Source organism: Ursus arctos, unplaced genomic scaffold, assembly GCF_023065955.2.
Source record: "Ursus arctos isolate Adak ecotype North America unplaced genomic scaffold, UrsArc2.0 scaffold_30, whole genome shotgun sequence".
In the NCBI taxonomy this organism is placed as follows: Eukaryota; Metazoa; Chordata; class Mammalia; order Carnivora; family Ursidae; genus Ursus; species Ursus arctos.
The window spans coordinates 16059007-16079449 of NW_026622986.1; the positions used below are offsets into that span (position 1 = coordinate 16059007).

A 20443-nucleotide genomic window follows, 5' to 3' on the forward strand; every position below is an offset into this window, starting at 1 on the left:
ATGCATTTCTGAATATTGGTCGCGGCCAACTGAAAGACTAGACTGCTTCAGCAGAGAGAAGCCTTTCTTCTGGGCTTCCATGCCACAGAGAGTCTTTCTCTGCGGTGCTTCCGTTATAGGTAATATCTGTTCTGGAAGTACCTGCCCAGGGACATAGAAATCTTCCAACGCCACACGGCTGCCGTTTAGAGGATAGAAACGCCCAGACACTACAATGTGCCCTGCTAGCTTGCAGACCGGCTCCCTTTTAAAGGTATCAACAGTTAGCTAAGTGTAGAGAAATAAGATGAGATCGGTTGAATTGCGGGAAATTCTAACCCACGCAGTAAGTGTCTTCTAAAACACCGTAATGTATTAGAAGAGAGACTCTCATGATTTATCGTCAAAGCTAAATGGTTGAACTTGGAACCTGTGTTTGGCCTGACATTTTAATGAGAGAGTTTAGTTAAAAGCAGCATCCCATACCACCAAAAGATTCAGTGGAGGGTTTTGCATCCAGAATTGATTTTCCACAGCCAAGCAAACCATTTTTCAAAGGTCCATTGGTAGTGGTACGAATGAACCTTGATGGTTCCCTGAAATACAAGGCAGTACCCCCCCCCCAGCCGAAACAAGGGTCACTCCCTTTCCTCAGCCCTGAAAATGCAAAAGATAGTTGTTTCTACCCTGTCTACTGAAAATCCTGCTACAATTTATTAGTCCACTTCTTTCCCTTACTGAATAAAATGAAATGTAAATGCTTTTTCATAATCCATAATCTTGCACCACAAATCTCTATCATTCTGAATGTGAATCTGCATTGCGGAAATATATGTGACAATGGTCACACCCACTGCCTCTGGGCAAAACCCTGAACTTTCTTTTACTAAATCTCTGATACAACTTTGACACGCCCTGTTGTTCCCTATGAAGATGGGGGGGGGGGAGATTAATCCGGTGAACAAAAGTTTCTGGTAAAGTGAACTCCAGTTAATCCAAAATTTACTAGAAATAAATTTTCTATTTTTAATGAATAGAAATGAATAAATGAATGCCAGGAGGAAAGCTGAATTACTCATTTGCTAATTCGGGGAGTAAGTGTATCTCATTAGCCCACAAGTTATGGCTGCTGGATGGGATCCACACTAGACATTCCAAGGGCCAAATCATCTTCATGAACAATCACCCCAAGTTTCTTAGATACTTCAGATGCTCGAGTACCCCCTTCAGGCCCCTAGGAAAGGGTTTAATTCATTATTAATATTTTCAAGCTAATTCACAAATACATTATTAAAGAGGCAATTAGCCACATGGTTAGTATGCACCTGATTTATACACAATATTTATTATTTTCTATAGCACGGGGGATTACTGGGATTACCCATCTGGTGACGGACCCCGAATTGAACTCTGTAAAGTCACCATTGTATTGAGCTCCATTTTTTAGACTATGTAAATAGAATATTAATATTTAAATACTTACTGAATACTTAGCCTCCCTGTTAACAGGATCCTCAGTGTTGCATCAAAGAACCCAAGAGGTTCCTGGGTTGTACTTTCTCTCTACAAGATTCTTCTAAAACTTGTGTATAACATGGAGTGGGTGTAGGCACTATCGTAAACGTCTTTCACGTTCTCGCCTTAATCCTCACAAAACCCGGGGAGGCTGGCGCTCTTGCTTTCCCCCAGTCTACAGAGGACAGGGTTGGATACAGAGAGGGTTCGTAGGCTAACCAGAGTTACAACACAAACAGGGGATACAGCTGGATTCAAGCCCAGACAGTGTGGACTCAGAGCCCTAGCTTGTCACCACTCGCTTCTATTGACTTGCGCCAAGACTCATGCATGACATGTCGTCCCCTTCTCAACCACGCGCAAGGGGAAAATATGGGACATAGCAGAGAGGCCATGGAGGCCGACAGACTTCAGTGTCCATCCCAGCTCCAAGCACTTACTTACTGACATCATCTCAAGTCCCTCTGCTGTGGAAAACGGGGAGGGTGACCCCACCTCATAGCTTTGTGATGAGGATTACGTGAGATATATGTTACGTGCCTAGCTAACCCCTATTGCCTCTGAGCTGTTGATCATATTTTCCCAAGTCCCCCCAGTAAAGCCTGCAAACCTACCTTTCAGCCCACCGCACAAGGGTCATCATGTCCTCAGCAGTCGGTGGGGCTGGTGATTTAAAAGAACCAGTCTCTCCTCGGTTCTTCATTAATTATTTTTCTACCAACATAAGTAGAAGAACGAAATTGATCATTAGTATCAAAACATGCAGTAGGTATTTTGAAAACAGTGAAGTGAAACGTAAAATATAGCTTTGCAACAATGTTATATCAGGTGATACAGCTTTCCTAACCAGATTGAAAATGACTTTTTGTTACGTTGCAAGTTTTAATCCAAAAAAATTTCTAAACAGAACAACAGGGAGTCTCTCATACAATGTAGAAAAGCAGATAAATAGCTGAGAGAGAGAGAGAGAGAGATCCTTGTTAATATAAGGGAATAAAAAATGAGGTATGATACTGTCTGCAAAATTCCAAAGCAGTTTTTACGCAGTAGTAATGATCCCAAGAGAGCCCAGGTAACATTATTAATTTGTTTGCCACTTAACGGTGATAAAATTGGGGATCTGAGCGGCCCATTGTGTGCCGTGCACTGCCGCGGATTTTATGTACTCAAGAAGACCTTTCTCACAGTCCAGTAATTAGGTGCTATTGACATTGTAATCTTTGGAAATGTTCTTAATGAGCCCCAAAGACACGAATCTCGTAGATAAAACCTCAAAGTAACACTGACCCTTTAAGTAGCTTGTCAGTAAGAGAAAGCTCAAACATAAGTATCTGACGCACAGGAGAAACCCAAAGCTAAACCTAGATTACATTGTTTTGTTCACTCTCTCAGACGTTGGGGGAAGACACGTGGAACAGGTGACTTTAAAGGCTTTTAAAGCATAGTGGAACAATCGTGATATATTTGAAATAAGTCAAAAACCTTTCTTTTCACCCTTTGAAGCTCTGGGCTTGAGAAGTATTTTTTTGTAAATGTGTTTTCCACCAACTTGTAAAAATAAGTATTGAGAGTGGAGTTCAGTGGCCCCTGTTTTTAACACAAAAATAATTTTACAAATCACCTAAGAAATTGGAACTTAAATAAAAGATAAAAAGCTAAAGAAATTTCAGGCATAGCGTTAGCATCATTTTATCTATCATTTCTAGATTTTAACTGTAATTAATATAAGTTAGTAAGATTTTCAAATTCATATTCAAATGCATATTTTATAATATTACCATATATACTACATATTTGCATAAACTACAACATCATTTAGCATGTAATTTGATGGCTATTAAAAATGTTAGAAGAAAGAATTAATCCATAAATATGAGTTAAGTATCAGGACTAAGCTCATTTACTAAATATAATATATTAAGGGATCTGTAAGTGTTAATAATATCACTGTCACCAAATGCTCGACTATTTCCCTATTGTCACCAATTGCCTATTATCCAAACGGTACATTTCTAAGTTATATATGTCATCCTTGTCTTTGAGATTTGGGCTAATCTCAACTACCTAGCCTTAGGAATTTTTCTGTTCTAGAGATATTTTCTCCTTGAGCCATGGGATTTAGGATATTAGATGGTAATGAAAGCCTGGAAGATGAGCAGCATGTCTCTTAAAACACCTTTCCAAATACTGTGAATTCTCAGTGACATAGAAAACGGTCACGATGACCATTTGGGCTAGAGAATTAATCACAAAGATCAGAGGTTCTCTATCTGAGGCTCTGTCCATTGGTCAGAGAAGGGATTGAAAAATGTGAAAAAGGAAAATTAAAGGTAATCTATCCTTTGAAAACACAGTGTTAATCTTTGAAATAAGTAAACAGGCAAATTACTTTGAATTTGTAAGATCGTAAACATTGAGTAGAAAAGAGGGTCAAGACATATCATATTCTATAAAGTACTTTCTTAATTTGATATCAGGACTGTCTTGTATTAATTTAGTCTAGTGATGTTTTTAAGTATATGAGGGTAATGTTTCATTTAATAAATGCCACGAAACACATTCCTAATTGTGTCCCAAACTGGTACTGAGAGCTCTTCAAAGCGAAAACCATGAGACAAGAACGTTTTCTGTGTGCATTGTTATTCACATGTTGGACCACAAGAGGAGTCCACAGCCTCTTGGATCCCCTGACCACTAATTGCATCCCACACCTTAGCTGCCTGGCTGCTTTGCTATTAGTTAAGGGGTCTCCTAAAACCATGTAAGCCATTATGGTGATAACAAAATATTGAGAAAGGGTGTAATTAGTGCAGAGACAGTGGGTATTAATTTTTAAATTTAAGAATGGTTCCGTTACAGAAATCATGAAATGTTACAACATATTGTGTACAGATTCATGCAAATTTGTGGGCATATCACATGCACCCTTACTGAGCTAGAAATGACATCTTTGAATGCGAAAGGTACCATATATGAATGTTACTTTCAACTGAAGGAACCCCAAGTTTGGAAACTGATGGAATAAATTAAGATTAGGAAAGTGGGCAGTGTATAGAAATATCAGTGGAGGGGCCCCTGGGTGGCTCAGTAGGTTGAGTGTCTGCCTTCGGCTGGGGGTGTGATCTTAGGGTCCTGGGATCAAGCCCGGCATAGGGCTCCCTGCTCAGCGGGCAGTCTGCATCTCCCTCTCCCTCTGCTCCTCCGCCTGGCTCGTACGCTCTCTCGCGCTTGCTCTTTCTCTCTCAAATGAATAAATAAAATCTTTAAAAAAAAAAAAATGAAAAGAAAGAGCAGTGGACTCCAGTCCTCAGCTAATTATGTTCCTGGGTAGTACAACTCCTTTAATGTAGGTTTTTCATCTTAAAAGAAACAAGCACACAGAAAAAAGTAGGTCATAGGGAGAAGTGTGCTGTCTGCTATTAAATTCCACACAATGGAAGCTAGAGGTGATAAAAAAATTATAAAATAATTTTATTATTTGTGTTTTCCTATCAGTAAGAACAAATTGAGGAAAGCCTAAATTCTTCATAGACATATTTAATGTAGAAACTATTTTGTTTTATTGTGTAATATTTCAAATACTAGAAATATAGACAACATAGGATTACATTACACCTGGCTCTGTTAGATTTTGCCACGCTTAATTCGAAGAAGAAATAAAACAGTGAAGATTGAGTTGAAGCTGCCTGGTAACTATTTCCCTCCTTTCCTCCCCAGAGGTAACCACTGACCTGATTTTGTATACTTTATATTTCTGTGTGCGCGCACACACACACACACACACACACACACACACACACACACTATATAATGTCATTTGGCATGTTTTCAAGGATTATATAAATGCTAGTTTTTTTTAATTCTTTTTTCCTCATGAGTGCTATGTTTTTAAAATCTAATGACAATATTTTCCTGTATCTTGAGTTCATTTATTTTACCTGTTGTATAGTATATCCCATTGTAAGAAATTCTACAATATATACATTCTCCTGCTGATGGGAATTTAGAAGATTTTCAGTTTGTTGCTGTTGTAAACACCACTGCTGTAAACATCCCTGTACATTTTCAGAATCATAAGGGTGAGATTTTCCTTTCCAAATGGAATTGCTGAGTTGAAGAGTATATACATCTTTAATTTTACTAGATGCTGTCAAATCGTGCTAAGTGGTTATGCTAATTTAGAGTCATACAAGTAGTTTATGGGTTTGCAGTGTTCCAAATTCTTACTAACACTTGAGGTTGCCATACTTTTTAATTTTTGCTGCTCTAATGGGTGTGAAATTATCTCCCATTTTTTAATTTGAAATTCCCTGATAACCGGTGAGAATAATTTTTTTGTTTATTGGCCATTTTGGCTTCCTCCTCTATGAACTGCTTGTTTTTAGTAGTTGACTATTTTTGTATTATTTGGTTATTTTCCTTTTTTTGGTTGATTAGGAGTCTTTATCAATTCTGAATATTAGCCCTTTGTCAGTTACATGTTTCACAAATATCTTGTCACTGTCTATAGTGTGTCTTTCAACTTTGCTTTTGATGTCTTTTGTTGAACCAAAGTTTTTTTAGGTTTATGTCGTTTTATTTTTCAATCTTTTAATGTATGAATTGTTCTTTATTATCTATTTTAGATAAATTTTCTTACTCTAAATTTATAAAGCTAATCCTACATTGTCTTCTAAAAATATTACCAATTGGATATTCACACTTAGGTGCTTTAAAGCTGCAGAATTTATTTTTGTAGATGGAATGATTTTGGAGCCCAATTTGTCTGTTCCAACAGAACAGCAGATTACCCTGTCACCATCATCTGCTTCCCCAACCCCGTGATTTGTAATGCTGCCTCTGACATTAGCCAAGTTTCCCTGCAAGTATGGACTTTTTCTGGGCTCTCCATTCTGTTGAATTGACTTATTTGTCCTTTCTGTTCAAATGCCAGAGTTGTGATAACTTTGGTTTTAAAATAAAACTTGATATCTGGCTCAGCAATCCCCCCCATCTTGGTCTTCAAAATTGTCCCAGCCTTTCTTGTTTTTTTACTTTTTCCTATGACTTTTAGGCTTACCATTTCAAGATCCATGAAAAAAAACCTCTTACTTTGATTTCTTTGATGTATATTAAATGTTATCACTGTTGAATATTAGATTCTGTATTTTCATCTTGTTTCCAACAAACTTGCTGAACTCTTTTGATCCTAATAGCTCCTCTGAAAGTCTCATCACTTAGACAACCATGTCATCTATAATTTTAAAAACTTCTGTCTTCCAATCTATATACCATTTATTTTTTCTTTTCTTATTGCACTGGCTAGGATTGTCACTATGATATTGAATAGAGCAATCAGTGGTACCTTTCTCTTGTTTCTCTCTTAACAGGACACATTCTGAAGCGTCACTATTGCAATACCATAACTATATTCTCCAAGCTGTACTTTTTATGTCTGTGACTTATTCTTTCCATAACGGGAGGCCTGGACCTCCCACTCCCCTTCACCCATTTTGCCCATTTCCCCACCCACCTCCCCTCTGGCAACCATCAGCTCGTTCTCTGTATTTATAGGTCTGATTCTGCTTTTTGTTTGTTTATTCCTTTATTTTGGTTTTCAGGTTCCACATGTAAGTGAAATCATATTATTTGTCTTTCTCTGTCTGCCTTCTTTCACTTAGCAAAATGCCTTCTAGGTCCATCCATGTTGTCACAAAAGGCAAGATCTCATTCTTTTTATGACTGAGTGATATTCCATCATGTGTATATACATATATATATATATATATATATATATATATATATATATATACACTCCATCTTTCTCCATTCACCTATCAATGGATGCTTGGGTTGCTTCCATTATCTTAGGTATTATAAATAATACTGCAATAAACAGGGGTGCAGATATCTTTTTGAATTAGTGTTTTCATTTTCTTTAGTAAATACCTAGTAGTGAAATTACTACATCACATGGTAGTTCTATTTTTAATCTTTTGAGGAACCTCTGTACTGTTTCCCATAGTGTCTTCACCAACAATTTCTACCAACTATGCACAAGTTCCTTTTTCTATTTGTCCTCACCAATACTTGTTATTTCTAGTCATTTTGATTTTAGCCCTACTGACATGTGTGAGATGATACCTCATTGTAGTTTTGATTTGCATTTCCCTGAAGATTAATGATGTTGAACATATTGTCACGTGTCAGTTGACCATCTGTATGTCTTCTTTGGGAAAATGTGTATTCAGTTCCTCTGCCCATTTTTAATCAGATTATTTGGGTTTTCTTAGTGTTGAATTGTGTAAGTTCTTTATGTATTTTGGATAGTAACTCCTTATTGGATATATCATTTGCAAATATCTTCTCCCATTCAGTAGGTTGCCTTTGTTTTCGCTGATAGTTTCCTTTGCCGTGCAAAAGCTTTTATTTCTGGTGTAGTCCCAATAGTTTATTTTTGCTCTGGTTTCCCTTGCCTCAGGAGACCTATCTAGAAAAATACTGCTATGGTTGATGTAAAAAAAATTATAAACTCTATTTCTTTGTTTTAGTGTATGTATTTATGGATATGTGTATGTTTTTGTATATGTATGTTAAAAATTATTACCACAATAATTTGTTTAGTGAAGCCCTGTTGATGATAAATTTTGTTTTCCTTAATTTTTACCTCACTCGTGATGGTAGTTGAGTCAGATATGAAATTCTAAGTTGACAATTATTTTTTCCTTCACATTTTATTATTTATACCATTGCCTTTGAGTCTCTGCTCAGAGTTATGTGAAATCTGCTCTCGATTTGTCAATCATTTGTGAGCATTTTATGTTTTCTTCCTGGTAGCATTTTTTTTTTAAGATTTTATTTATTTATTTGACAGTGAGAGAGAGCACAAGCAGGGGGAGTGGCAGGTAGTGTATGAGGGACAAGCAGGCTCCCCATGGAGCAGGAAGCCCAATGTGGGACTTGATCCCAGGACCATGGAATTAGGACCAGAGCTGAAGGCAAATGCTTAACTGACTGAGCCACCCAGGCACCCTCATTTATTTACCTTTAAAGATTTATTTATTTTAGAGAGAGAAAGAGAGAATGGGGGGGAACGTCAGAGGGAGTGGGAGAGAAACCAAAGAAGACTGCGCTGACTGCAGAGCCCGACATGGAGCTCAGTCTTACAACTCTGAGATCATGACCTGAGCTGAGCCAAGAGTCAGACGCTTAACTGACTGCACTACCCAGATGCCCCTCTTTATGATAGCTTTTAAAGTTTAGTCTATATTGTTGATGGTCTGTCATTTTACTACAATATACTCAATGGTGTATTTTTCCCCCTTTCTTTTTAATTAACATACAATGTATTATTTGTTTCAGGGATACAGATCTGTGATTCATCAGTCTTACACAAAACACAGCCCTCCCCACAACACACACCCTCTCCAATGTCCATCATCCAGCCACCCCATCCCTCCCACCCCCCTCCACTCCAGCAACCCTCAGTTCGTTTCCTAAGATTAAGAATCTCTTATGGTTTGTCTCCCTCTCTGATTTCATCTTGTTTCATTTTTTGCTCTCTTCCCCTATGATCTTCTGCCTTGTTTCTCAAATTCCACATATCAGTGAGATCATAGGATAATTGTCTTTCTCTGATTGATCGACTTATTTCGCTTAGCATAACACCCTGTAGTTCCATCCATGTCGTTGCAAATGGCTTACCAGTATTCAGAGTACAATCTGGATCTGATGGTTTGTATCTTTCTTTATGTCTAGACATTTCTCAGCTACTATCTTTTCAAATATTGTTTATACAACCTTCTCTACATTATTTTCGTTGAAAGCACCTCTCTCTTCTTTACGGATCTAATCTAAATTTTCTAACGTTTATGTTTATTTCTCTATTGTGCATATGGATGGGTTCCTCAATATTACCTTATAATTTGCTAATTTTCTCTTCAGCTGTGCCCAATTTGTCCCATGTTTTAGTGTCTCATTTTAGTGACTTTTTAAATTGGTTCTTTTTCATAGACACTAGTTCTTATTTTAATCTGCCCTGTTTCGTGTCATAATTTGTTTTTTTATGGATACTGTCAATTATTTCTTTGGTACACACACATATTTCAAAGTTTTTGTCAGACTATTTTATTGACTAAAATTTATCTGGAATGAATTCATGTTCTCACAGCTTATCGTGCTGTTGTCTTTACAATCACTCTATTCTTTTGTATATTTTGGAACTTTAGTTTCAGGCTCATTTTCCTTCTTCCTTTCTTTCTCTCCCTCTCTCTTTCTCTCTCTCTGTCTCTCAAATAAATAAAGAAAAAGAAAAAGAAATAAACCCCAGCCCCTATTTCACCTACCCCCCCTCCACCTCCCCTCTGGTAACCATCAGTTTGTTCTGTATATTTAAGAGTCTGTTTCTTGGTTTGTCTCTTTCCCCCCCCCCCCTTTGCTCCTTTGTGCCCACATATGAGGGGTATCTAGCTGGCTCAGTATTTAGAGCATGTGACTCTTGATCTTGGGTCATGAGTTTGGGCCCCACATTGGTAAAAAGGTAAAAAAAAAAAAATCCACATGTGAGTGAGATATATGGTATTTGCCTTTGACTTATTTCACTTAGGATTTTACTCTGTCGCTTCATTCCTGTTGTTGCAGATGGCAAGATTTCATTCTTTTTATGGCTCAGTAATATTCCATTGTATATACACCACATCTTCTCTATCCATTCGTCAGTCAGGGGACCCTTGGGCTGCTTCCACTGTTTGGCTATTGTAGATAATGCTGTAATACATATAGGGGTGCATGTATCCTTTTGAATTAGGGTTTTTGTATTTTGGGGGTAAACACCCAGTAGTGCAATTACTGGATCATATGGTAGCTCTATTTTTTAACTTTTGAGGAACCCCCACACTGTTTTCCTGAGTGGCTGCACCACTTTGCATTCCCACCGACAGTGTAAGAGAGAGAGTTCCCCTTTCTCCACTTCCTCCCCACCACCTGTTGTTTCCTGTTGTTGTTGATTTCAGCCATTCTGACAGGTGTGAGGTGATAGCTCATTGCAGTTTTGATTAGCATTTCCCTGATGATCAGCGATGTTGAGCGTCTTTTCGTGTGTCCGTGGGCCATCTATATGTCTTCTTTGGGGAAATGTCTGCTCATGTCTTCTGTCCATTTGTTAACTGGGTTATTTTGGGGATGTTGAGTTGTATCGGATCTTTATGTATTTTGGACACTAACCCTTCATTGGATATGTCACTTGTAAATATCTTCTCCCATTCTGGAGGTTGCCTTTTAGTTTTCTTGATTATTTCCTTTGCGGGGCAGAGACTTTTTATTTTGATATCGTCCCAATAGTTTATTTTTGCTTGTATTTCGTTTGCCTCAGGAGGCATGTCTAGAAATATGTTGCTGTGGCCAATGTCACAGAAATTACTGCCTGGGCTCTCTTCTAGGATTTTTATGGTTTCAGGTCTCACGTTTAAGTCTTTAATCCATTTTAAGTTTATTTTTGTGCATGGTGAAAGAAAGTGGTCCAGTTTCATTCTTTTGCATCTGGCTGTCCAGTCTTCCCAATACCATTTGTTGAAGAGTCTGTTTTTTTCCCATTGAATAGTCTTTCCTGCTTTGTCAGAGATTAATTGATCATATAGCTGTGGATTTATTTCTGGTTTTCTGTTCTATTCCATTGATGTCTGTGTCTATTTTTATGCCAGTACCATACTGTTTTAATTACTACCACTTTGTAATAAAAAAATAAAATCTGAAATTGTGATACCTCCAGTTTTCTTTTTCTTTTTCAAGATTATTTTGGGCATTCGAGGTCTTTTGGGGTTCCCTGTAAATTTTAGAATTGTTTGGGAATGCCTGGGTGGCTCAGTCAGTTAAGCATCTGCCTTCAGCTCAGGTCACAATCCCAGGGTCCTGGGATCGAGTCCCGCATAGGGCTCCTTGCTCAGCAGGGATCCTGCTTCACCCTCTGACTGCCACTCCCCCTGCTTGTGCTCTCTCTGTCTCTGACAAATAAATACATCTTTAAAAATTTTTAGAATTGTTTGTTCTAGTTCTGTGAAAAATGCTATTGGTATTTTGGCAGGGATTGCATTAAATCTGTAGATTGCTTTAGGTAGTATAGACATTTTAACAGTATTTATTCTTCCAACCCATGAGCATGTAGTGTCTTTCGATTTTTTTGTCCTCTTAAATGTCTTTTATCAGTGTTTTACAGTTTTCAGAGTATAGGTCTTTCACCTTTTTGGTTAAGTTTATTCTTAGATAGTTTATTATTTTTGGTGTAATTATAAATGGGATAATTTTCTTAATTTTACTCTCTACTGTTTCACTATTAGAGTGATGCAACAGTTTTCTGTACATTGATTTTGTATCCTGTGACTTTACTGAATTCATTAAACAGTTCTAGCAGTTTTTAGGGTTTTCTATCTATCACACCATCTACAAATAGTGAGAGTTTTCCTCCTTCCTTACCTGTTTGGATGCCTTTTATTTCTTTATGTTTTCTAATAAAACATTTTTAAAGTCTCTGTTGCATCTTAGTAAAAGTCCTTTTTCCTGATGTTCTGCCTGTGAAATAAGCAATGAGTTACCTTTTCCAGAGAAGAACGCATTACAGGTTGAACTGTGTCCCCTGCCCCCAAAAGATGTTGAAACGCTCACCCACAGTTCCTGTGACTGTGACCTTATTTGTAAAATAGGGTCTTCGCAGATGCAATCAAGATGAGGTTGTTAGGTCATTAACCCATTATGACTAGTGTCCTAAGAAGAGGGAAATTTGGACACAGACGCATCTTCGCAGATGCAATCAAGATGAGGTTGTTAGGTCATTAACCCATTATGACTAGTGTCCTAAGAAGAGGGAAATTTGGACACAGACGCATGGGGAGAATGCCATGTAATGACAGAGACAGAGAATGGAGTGATGTGGCTTCAACCCAAGGAACAGGAATGATGGATGTGCACCACCAGAAGTTGGGAAGAAGAAGGGAAAGATTCTCCCCAGGGTCAGAGAGGGAGCACGGTCCTGCCGACACCATGATTTTGGACTTTCAGCCTCCAGAACTGTGAGGGCATTAGTATCTGTTGTTTTAAGCCCTCCACTTTAGGTTACTTTGTTATGACAGCCGTAGGAGCTAATACAGAATGGCAACTTAATAACTTCCATGACGTCCACAATTACGAGATGGACAGCCACTGTCCCAAATGGGTTCAGTGACCTTATATCTCCACTTCACGTTACGTGTTCTGCTACTAATTTTGACCATAAAGGAGACCTCTCCCCTTGATTGATTAGAAAGTTACTTCTTCCAAGCTTCAAAATACATTCTAGTATTAAGGAATTGAATGTGAAAAGACCTGTGTATAAATTGTGTATCAATTCACCTGACACATTCCTGCCCTCACTAAGTGATCAATGAATGTGTAATAAAACTGAATCTGAAATTCACGCTGCTCAGACTTCTACAGTTAGGAACTTCGGTTACTAACTCACAAAATCCCAATTTGTCCTCAGCCTAAAGGGTCCCACCCAGTCCCAGTGTCCTCTTCCTAGAAACATGTCCACACCTCCTTTTCTTACTTTTTTCTTTCCTTCCTCTTCAAGCAAGCACCTTCTGGTCCTCCTACCTCGACCTCCAGAGAGCAATCAGAACCTGCTCTCTCCCTTTCTCGCCCCTCCTCTGCCCTTCCCTCCCCTTCTCCAGGTCACTCCACTTGGCTTCTGGCTTCACATCCCACTGACACAGCTCTTACCCAGGTCCTCAAAATCGTTCAAATGAGAAAACGGTTTCCACTTCTCTCACTTGACCGCAAAGCACCCCCGCCCCCAGCTTGTTGTTACTAATGAGCCTCCCTTAATTCCCAGGATGCTCTCCTTTTGATTTCCAAGTCACCAACCTGTTGTCATTCTCCTCCTACTTCCCACAGCATCTTTCTCAGCCTCTCATGTTTACCCAATTCTGCCCATGCTCTGAGTATTAAGTGCTGGAGTCACTCAAGATTTTATTTTGGGTTCACTTTTGCACACTTTGTTTTCCCCTGCTTAATTCTTCAGTAGATATCTAGGGCTTTCAGGATTAAATCAAGTTTTTTAGTATAGCATATAAGACCTTTCATAACAGCTGCCTCTCCCCTACTTGGGCTCTCTGATCGAGTCATAACAAACTACTTACTGTTCCCTGCTCTTTCATGCTATTCCATGCATCAGTGCCTTTATATATGCCTTCACCTAGGTGGCAGGTCTTCTGCCTGGTCTTGCTGCACTCACTCATCTCCCATGGTCAGTTGGCCATCGATGGCCTCGTGCTGGCTATCAGCTGGAGTGACAGGGTAACCAGATCTTGTATTTCTCATCACTGAACAGGCACAACCCAGTCTTGTGATCATGGTGTTCTCAGGGTTCTCAAGAGCAGCAAAAGAGAGCAAGGTCTAATGCACAGGGGCTGTTCAAGTCTCTGCTGGCACCACAGTTGCTCCTGTCCCACTAGTCAAAGCAAGCCTGGTGACCAAGACCAGAGTCAATGTTGGGGGAACTGCAAAGGCCATGGACCCCAAGGGAGCCACACTGCTTACCTTTCTGGCTTTCGCCTTCTCTTTGCTATTCCACTCATTCATCCACTGCACAGATGTTATGAACACCTGCTAGAAGCGGAGCCCTGGGCTGGGCACTCAGGATACAGAACATCTTCTTAGTATTTGGAATTTGTACTGACATTCAAAGACTAGGACATCCCATAAAAGAAATACCAGAATTTAAGGCTGTTCGGCTAGGGAGGGTGGGCTTGAGAACGCCTCTCTGTGCCCCTCGGTGCCTCTGCAGACACTGCTGCCTCATTACTCAGAACTCCCTATTTGTAGCCTCTCCCCCCAAAAGAGGGAGTGAGACTTGGAGGAAGGTTGATCAAAAGACACGAACTCCGGTTATGACATCACAGCCGCTGGGGAGGGGTGTAGAACAGAATGACAGTAACGAACAGCACCGTGCCCTATACTGGAAAGTTAAGAGAGTAGATCTTAAAAAATTCTCATCACAAGGAGAAGAACTTTATTTTTTTTTTAAAGATTTTATTTATTTATTTGACAGAGATAGAGACAGCCAGCGAGAGAGGGAACACAAGCAGGGGGAGTGGGAGAGGAAGAAGCAGGCTCATACCGGAGGAGCCTGATGTGGGACTCGATCCCAGATCGCTGGGATCACACGCTGAGCTGAAGGCAGATGCTTAACCGCTGTGCCACCCAGGCGCCCCAAGGAGAAGAACTTTAAAAAAAAATCTCTATAAGGCGACGGTTGTTAGCTAAATTTACTGCGGGACTCATTTTACAATATATCTAAGTCAAGTCCTCATGCCTTCCACCTTCCATGTACGCAGTGCCGTCTGTCAATCACAGCCCGAAAATTCTGGGGGAGAAGGATAATCCAGAGCCAAAATACAGACACAACATGTAAAATCTCTTTAGGGTGTAGATTTTAAATATTATCATTGACGAATTACTTAATTTCCTTGGTAACCTATACATGTAAGCAGGAAATTGTGTGAAAACGGCATTGCCTCGAAAGACCCAAACTCCAGAGGTGGGTGAGAGAAACGGTTAACATCTTAATCCTTAGGCCCAAGCCGTTTGTTCGACCGCCTGTTTGTTGGAATACACGGCTGTTTGGAACTTCCAATTCCTACTTGTGCAAATGACATAGACCGAAAGTCCAAATGAAAATCACTTTAAAAATAAGTACTTAAAGCTGCCTTAGTCCGTGTATTTATTTTCCTCTAGGATTAGGACAGATTGTGTTGGCAGCCTAGTCTTTCATAAAGAGGGGGGTGGGGAACAGAGTTGGGTCTTCATCTTCTCACAAAAGGCACAATGGGAAGCACATCTGTGAACATTGCATAATTTGTTATGTTCTACAAAGAGGTGGGTTTTTGTTATACACATACCAAAGCTATTTGGTACTGTTGCACCAATGATCTCTATTCAGGTCCAGAAAAGAAATTGGCCTCCGAAGAGTGAAGGGAGAGTAAATTTTTCTTTAAAAATTAGATACAGATTATCACTTCCAAATGCAGGAGGGAATTTTACAAGTGACGGTGCACTGATTAGCTTTCCAATGGACGTCCAGTCCTTTATGAAACACATACTAGCCGTGCTCAGCTGTGACCAATGTGGTTTATTACTCTCCGAAAGAGCTGAACTGAGATTACCCATCTAATCTAATTGAGAAATGTTGGGTGAACTTGAACTGTTTCGTGGACATGAATGACCAGAGAATTTATTTGATAAGACGTTAAAAGCTGAATATGGGAACTATCTCTTTGATGGCTTGATACAGTCATTCCTTTAGTTCATTTGCATGTCTTTCATATTTTTTTGTCAGTACTCTTCTGGGGATTACATGAACGGCCTCCATGAAAAAGGGGCAACAGAGTTTCTGTTCATCGTTACAAAAAGATTAGAAACCTTTCCTTTATCAGTAAACACCCCTGACAGTCTTTATTTGGTTAACACTTTAAAAAGTGACACCGGCTTTTAAGAACAGTAATTAAATTGTGAAAAACTTAATACACCCACGGGTTTCTCATGTGATAGGCCCTAAATGACTTTCCAGTATCGTCTCCTGATTTTATTCATAAGATAAAAAAAAGACGTCAGGAAGCTGGCATGTTATTTACCAGCCTCCCTCACGTCCTGTTGTAAACTGGGCAGCGGGAGCTCCCGTTGGTGGCATCTCAGTGAAACATTTATGGTAACTTTATCGACAGTACGGTACACAGGTGGCATCAGATAATAAAGTGCTTTCTCTTCACGTGCCCGCTAAATTGAAGACAAATTCTGCTGTATTCCCAATGACTTATGGTATAAGTTGGACATATGCATCTTTTTTTAAAACTATATTTAAATATTACATTTTTAAAACTAGTCCTAGCAACTCCAAGATAGAAACTCTGAGTATAAGTTACAAAATCGCACCGCATGTTACTAGTGACTCTTTAAATGGAATTTTTCATTGAAACTTTGTCATTAAAGTAAAAAGGCCTTTTGGCTGTGCCCATACAAGCATAATAAATTGTATATGTTTGTGATACTGAATGACTCTTGCCCATATGCTGCACTGCAAAGCTACATGAATGAGGCATTTACCAAATCAGGCCCACCACATTAAACAGAAAAACAATCTTTATTCATGGTAACTTATCAGTTTCAATTAATCAACCTTAACAATGGAAATTCTGATGTGTTCAGGCAACTTGAAAGCAATAGGTCATCTCCAGGGCAGCCATGTTGTGTCTTTGTGCCCAAGGTTTCAAACAAAGCAACATCTCCAATAAATATACATACACATACATACATACATGTGCATATATATACATACCAATGGGTGACTATCGCTATGCCACGCTATGCCAATAAACATGCATGTGTATTGCCTATGATTTTTACCATAGCCAATGTAATTGTTTTCCTTCAAAGTATGACTTTTTTGAGCTCTGCAAGTTTAAACAAAAGGAAAGAAATTTCCATTGGATGACCATCCTTTCAGTTTCTGTGCTGCTATGTGAATAGCATTGTGCAAACCATTCCAATGGTTTTGAAAAGGGGTAACCATTGGTTTGATTTGGTTACACGGTTTAGTAAAGAGCTCCCTCCCACTGCCTTAGGGTCTGTGAAAGGTCTGTGACCTGTTTAGAACTGCCAAGTGAAATGTCATGTCGCCCCTCCCAAATGGGAGTATCCGCATTCATTTGATCAGTATAAAAAATGATTGGGGATGGCGAGATCAGTGCTTTTGAATTGCAATTTATAGCAGTTTACAAAAATGCACATTGTTGGAAAAGAAAACATGGAAGTGTTTCTTTCTAAATTGCATTACCTGTGAAATGTCATTAGTCTTTTAAGAATATTTACGTCCTTTTTTTGATTATTTAGGAGACTTATCCCAACTAAAGAAAATCAGAATTTTAATTACATTATGATTTTTAAACTTGTATTTTGGTTTTCAGGGCAAAATTTAAAGAAAACAACATTTCTGAGTTCTTAGGATAAACAGAATTTGTTGTCAGTTCCATTCATTAATTCTCTGAGATAGTCTTTGCTAATCAGTTGTGTTAGCGGAAGATTCCCGATTATCTTTCCCAGATTCTAGAGGAGATCCGTTTGCTGGCAAATGTCTTGTCTGCTGATTTCTAAGAATGAGTCTGAAACCATGGGTGTACTAACTCTACCAGGTGTCCACTACTCCTTCAACGGTATCCTAGGTAAACGTCTTTGTCAAATGAATACTTTCTAAATCATGGCACCCGTAGATTCATCTACATGTACGCCCAGTTTCATAAAAGGAAATGTTATGTCTTTTCATGAAATGTGTAAAAGAATACACGGACTTTAACCAAAAGGTTAAGGTAGGCTGTTCAAGTTCACAGAGGCTTAAGGCAGCCCCTTGGGTCTCTGGGGTGCAGAAAACAACACCTTCAATATGACCGTCTAGGCATCTTGAAAGCTCCATCTCTTTGCCTTAGGCAAGTGGCTGGAGTTGGCTGTTACTTTGAAGAATTCTTCTTTTCGTAAGAAAAGTTACCTTGGGAAAAGGGCCTCAGAACTTCCCTGGCTGATACTTGACTCCAAAAAAGAAAGGCCCTGCTTCAGAAAAGACTTGACCCAGATAGACTCCCTAGCACTCCACTTTGAACCTCCCAGCCATTGAAAGGCGAGGTTGTCACGTTTTTATCTTTGTTCATGTTAAGCCTTGGAATGACAGCCTGTCTCTGTGTCCCCCTCTCCCACCGCCCCGGCTCTAAGTGTCCACATTGACACCTACCGGTGACCGCAGGCTGCAATTCTTTGTTGCCTTGTCCACGCTCCTGGCTTTCACTGGGATTAGCTCGGGGCCTTTGTTCCCCTTCAAAGCGGGAACATCACATCCCATGTCGTGGCTTTCCTGTCTCAGACCCCCAACGCTTTCCTCACAATTTACGCACCAGGTAAATGTCCCTCCCTACAGAGCAGAGAGCCCAGCCTGAGTGGGAGGGAACCTCCCCACGCCCCAACTTCAGAACCCCTCCCTGCCAATAGGGTTTTCTTTCCTTCTCATGCAGAATTTTCTATTTCAGATGGAGGAAAGATTGAACATGCAAATGGAAATTTAAATCTTAGTTAGATCCTTGGGCCCAAGCACAAGACAAGCCCTGCCTTTTTAAATTCTACAACTGCTCCTAATTCTAGCAAAGGGGCCCTCAGCAGAAGGTCATTTTCTGGCCTTGTTCACAGGCTCCTAAGACCACTTCCACAGTCTAAGGCAGCAGGAAAACTGTTTCAGAGGAAAACTTGGCTGACACAAGCTGTTTTGAAGGCCAAGGAGCATCTGACTGCCTGATCTCCACTCCCCCCACCCCCCCACCCTTACTCAGGTCACTGAAGGGGCCCCCAGCTGGGGCCAGAGCTGGGAAGACCCACTAAATGTGAGGCAAAGAGCTCTGCGTGAGGAGTGGGAAGCGGTTTGTGTAGCAAGTAAAACAAAATTCACGTCTATTCGTTTTGCCATATTTCTAGGGAGGTTGTCAGAAACGCTGGAGGAAGAGCCTTTGGAGAAGCCATCGATACCCCAGAACACCCCAGTGAATGATATGGATGCTACTGAGTAATGGGGAAGGGCACTGGGCTGCGCTGAGCGGGACCACAGAGAGGGCCCTCCCTATCCCCGCGTAAGGCCTGCTTCCCCCACGGGGGAGACTACCTCCCAGGTGGTTCTAACATCGCCCTTCTGCCTCCCCAATGATGTAGACTCACTCGAGACCCACACTTGAAGTGAAGAGAATGCGACGTGCGCCCGCTGTGAGCACTTTTCCAAGCCCTTAAGGCAGGTGCTCGCTCATGCTGAGTGAGCCTGACACACAGACTCCAAGGGGGGCTGCCAAATCCACTGGGGACACTTTCCTGGGCTCAGCAGGGTGCCCCAAAGCCTTAGGGTGGGGAGGGATGCACTTCGATTAAAAAGTTCAAGGCACTAAACTTCCAGGGCCTCTTTTCTCCATCCGGTACTTCTGGGTAACACAAAGGCAAACTGATTTGCTCCTCCTGGCCAGCCAACTAATCCCCAGGAAGCCGAGCAAGCCTTAACAAGCCTCGTCCAAGGGGATTTTACATTTCCTCTAGGGAGGTCCACTCGTGTCTTATGTGGGCACTGGGCTCCTAGCCTTATCTTAAAAGCTGCAAACAATTCTTTGGTAAGTGGGAAACTCCTTGGAGTTTTGCTTCCCGGTAGGTATCAAGGCCAAGATTCACGCATTATTCCTTCCAGGATGTCAGGTACCTGAAAGGCCGGTTTGCTTTCTCCTGTGCGTAATGTTCAGCGTGGTCCTTTCTGTTCCCCTAACTACAAGCGAGGCCCTGTCTGCAGCCCACTTTCAGAAACGCAGACTCTGGATGACAAATTTCTAAAGCGGTTTATTAAGTCTCGAGAAATATATTTGTGGTAGCTGTCACATAAAGCTGATATACTCTGGTGTGAAAGAAAGCTAGAGAGGCGATTTATTTGTGCGTAAAAGGCACAAGATTTAATTGGAGAGAGACGTGTTATTTTCAACGCAAGTGCATGGGGTGGCGTAGTGCCGGAGAGCATTATTCGAGCTTCATGTCCTATGGACTATATGCCGCCGTCTCCAAAGGAGTGTTGCCCTAGAAACTTGTTTTAAATCTGCTGCTATATATCAACACCTTGTTTTCGCAGTCCTTGGCTGAATTACAGTTACACAGTTTGGCGCTTCTTTCAAATTTCCTCCCATCAGTTTGGCTAAAGAAAGGAATTTTTCTCCTTTAGAAATGAATTGGCTTAATTAGTAAGTAGATTAATGGCAATTGCTGGTGAGTTGGTTTCCAGCAGAGTTTCACCAGAGAGGGTTAATCGGAGTCAGGTCTGGAATCTTTCCCAGAACTGGCTGCCAGCCATTTCCACCAACCAATCAACCCTACAAGAAACGGGAGGAAA

At 40.2% G+C, this 20443-nt stretch overlaps 1 protein-coding gene across 1 annotated transcript in view; it reads left to right on the forward strand.

Annotated features, from left to right (window-relative positions):
* CUNH10orf67 (chromosome unknown C10orf67 homolog) overlaps positions 1-20232 on the forward strand; it is a 138828-nt gene extending 118596 nt beyond the window's left edge. The window contains exon 16 of the mRNA XM_026478934.4: positions 19009-20232. Coding sequence (XP_026334719.3) covers positions 19009-19100 — 92 coding nt within the window. The 3' untranslated portion in view covers positions 19101-20232. The remainder of the gene's footprint in view (positions 1-19008) is intronic.
* The last annotated feature ends 211 nt before the right edge of the window (positions 20233-20443 follow it).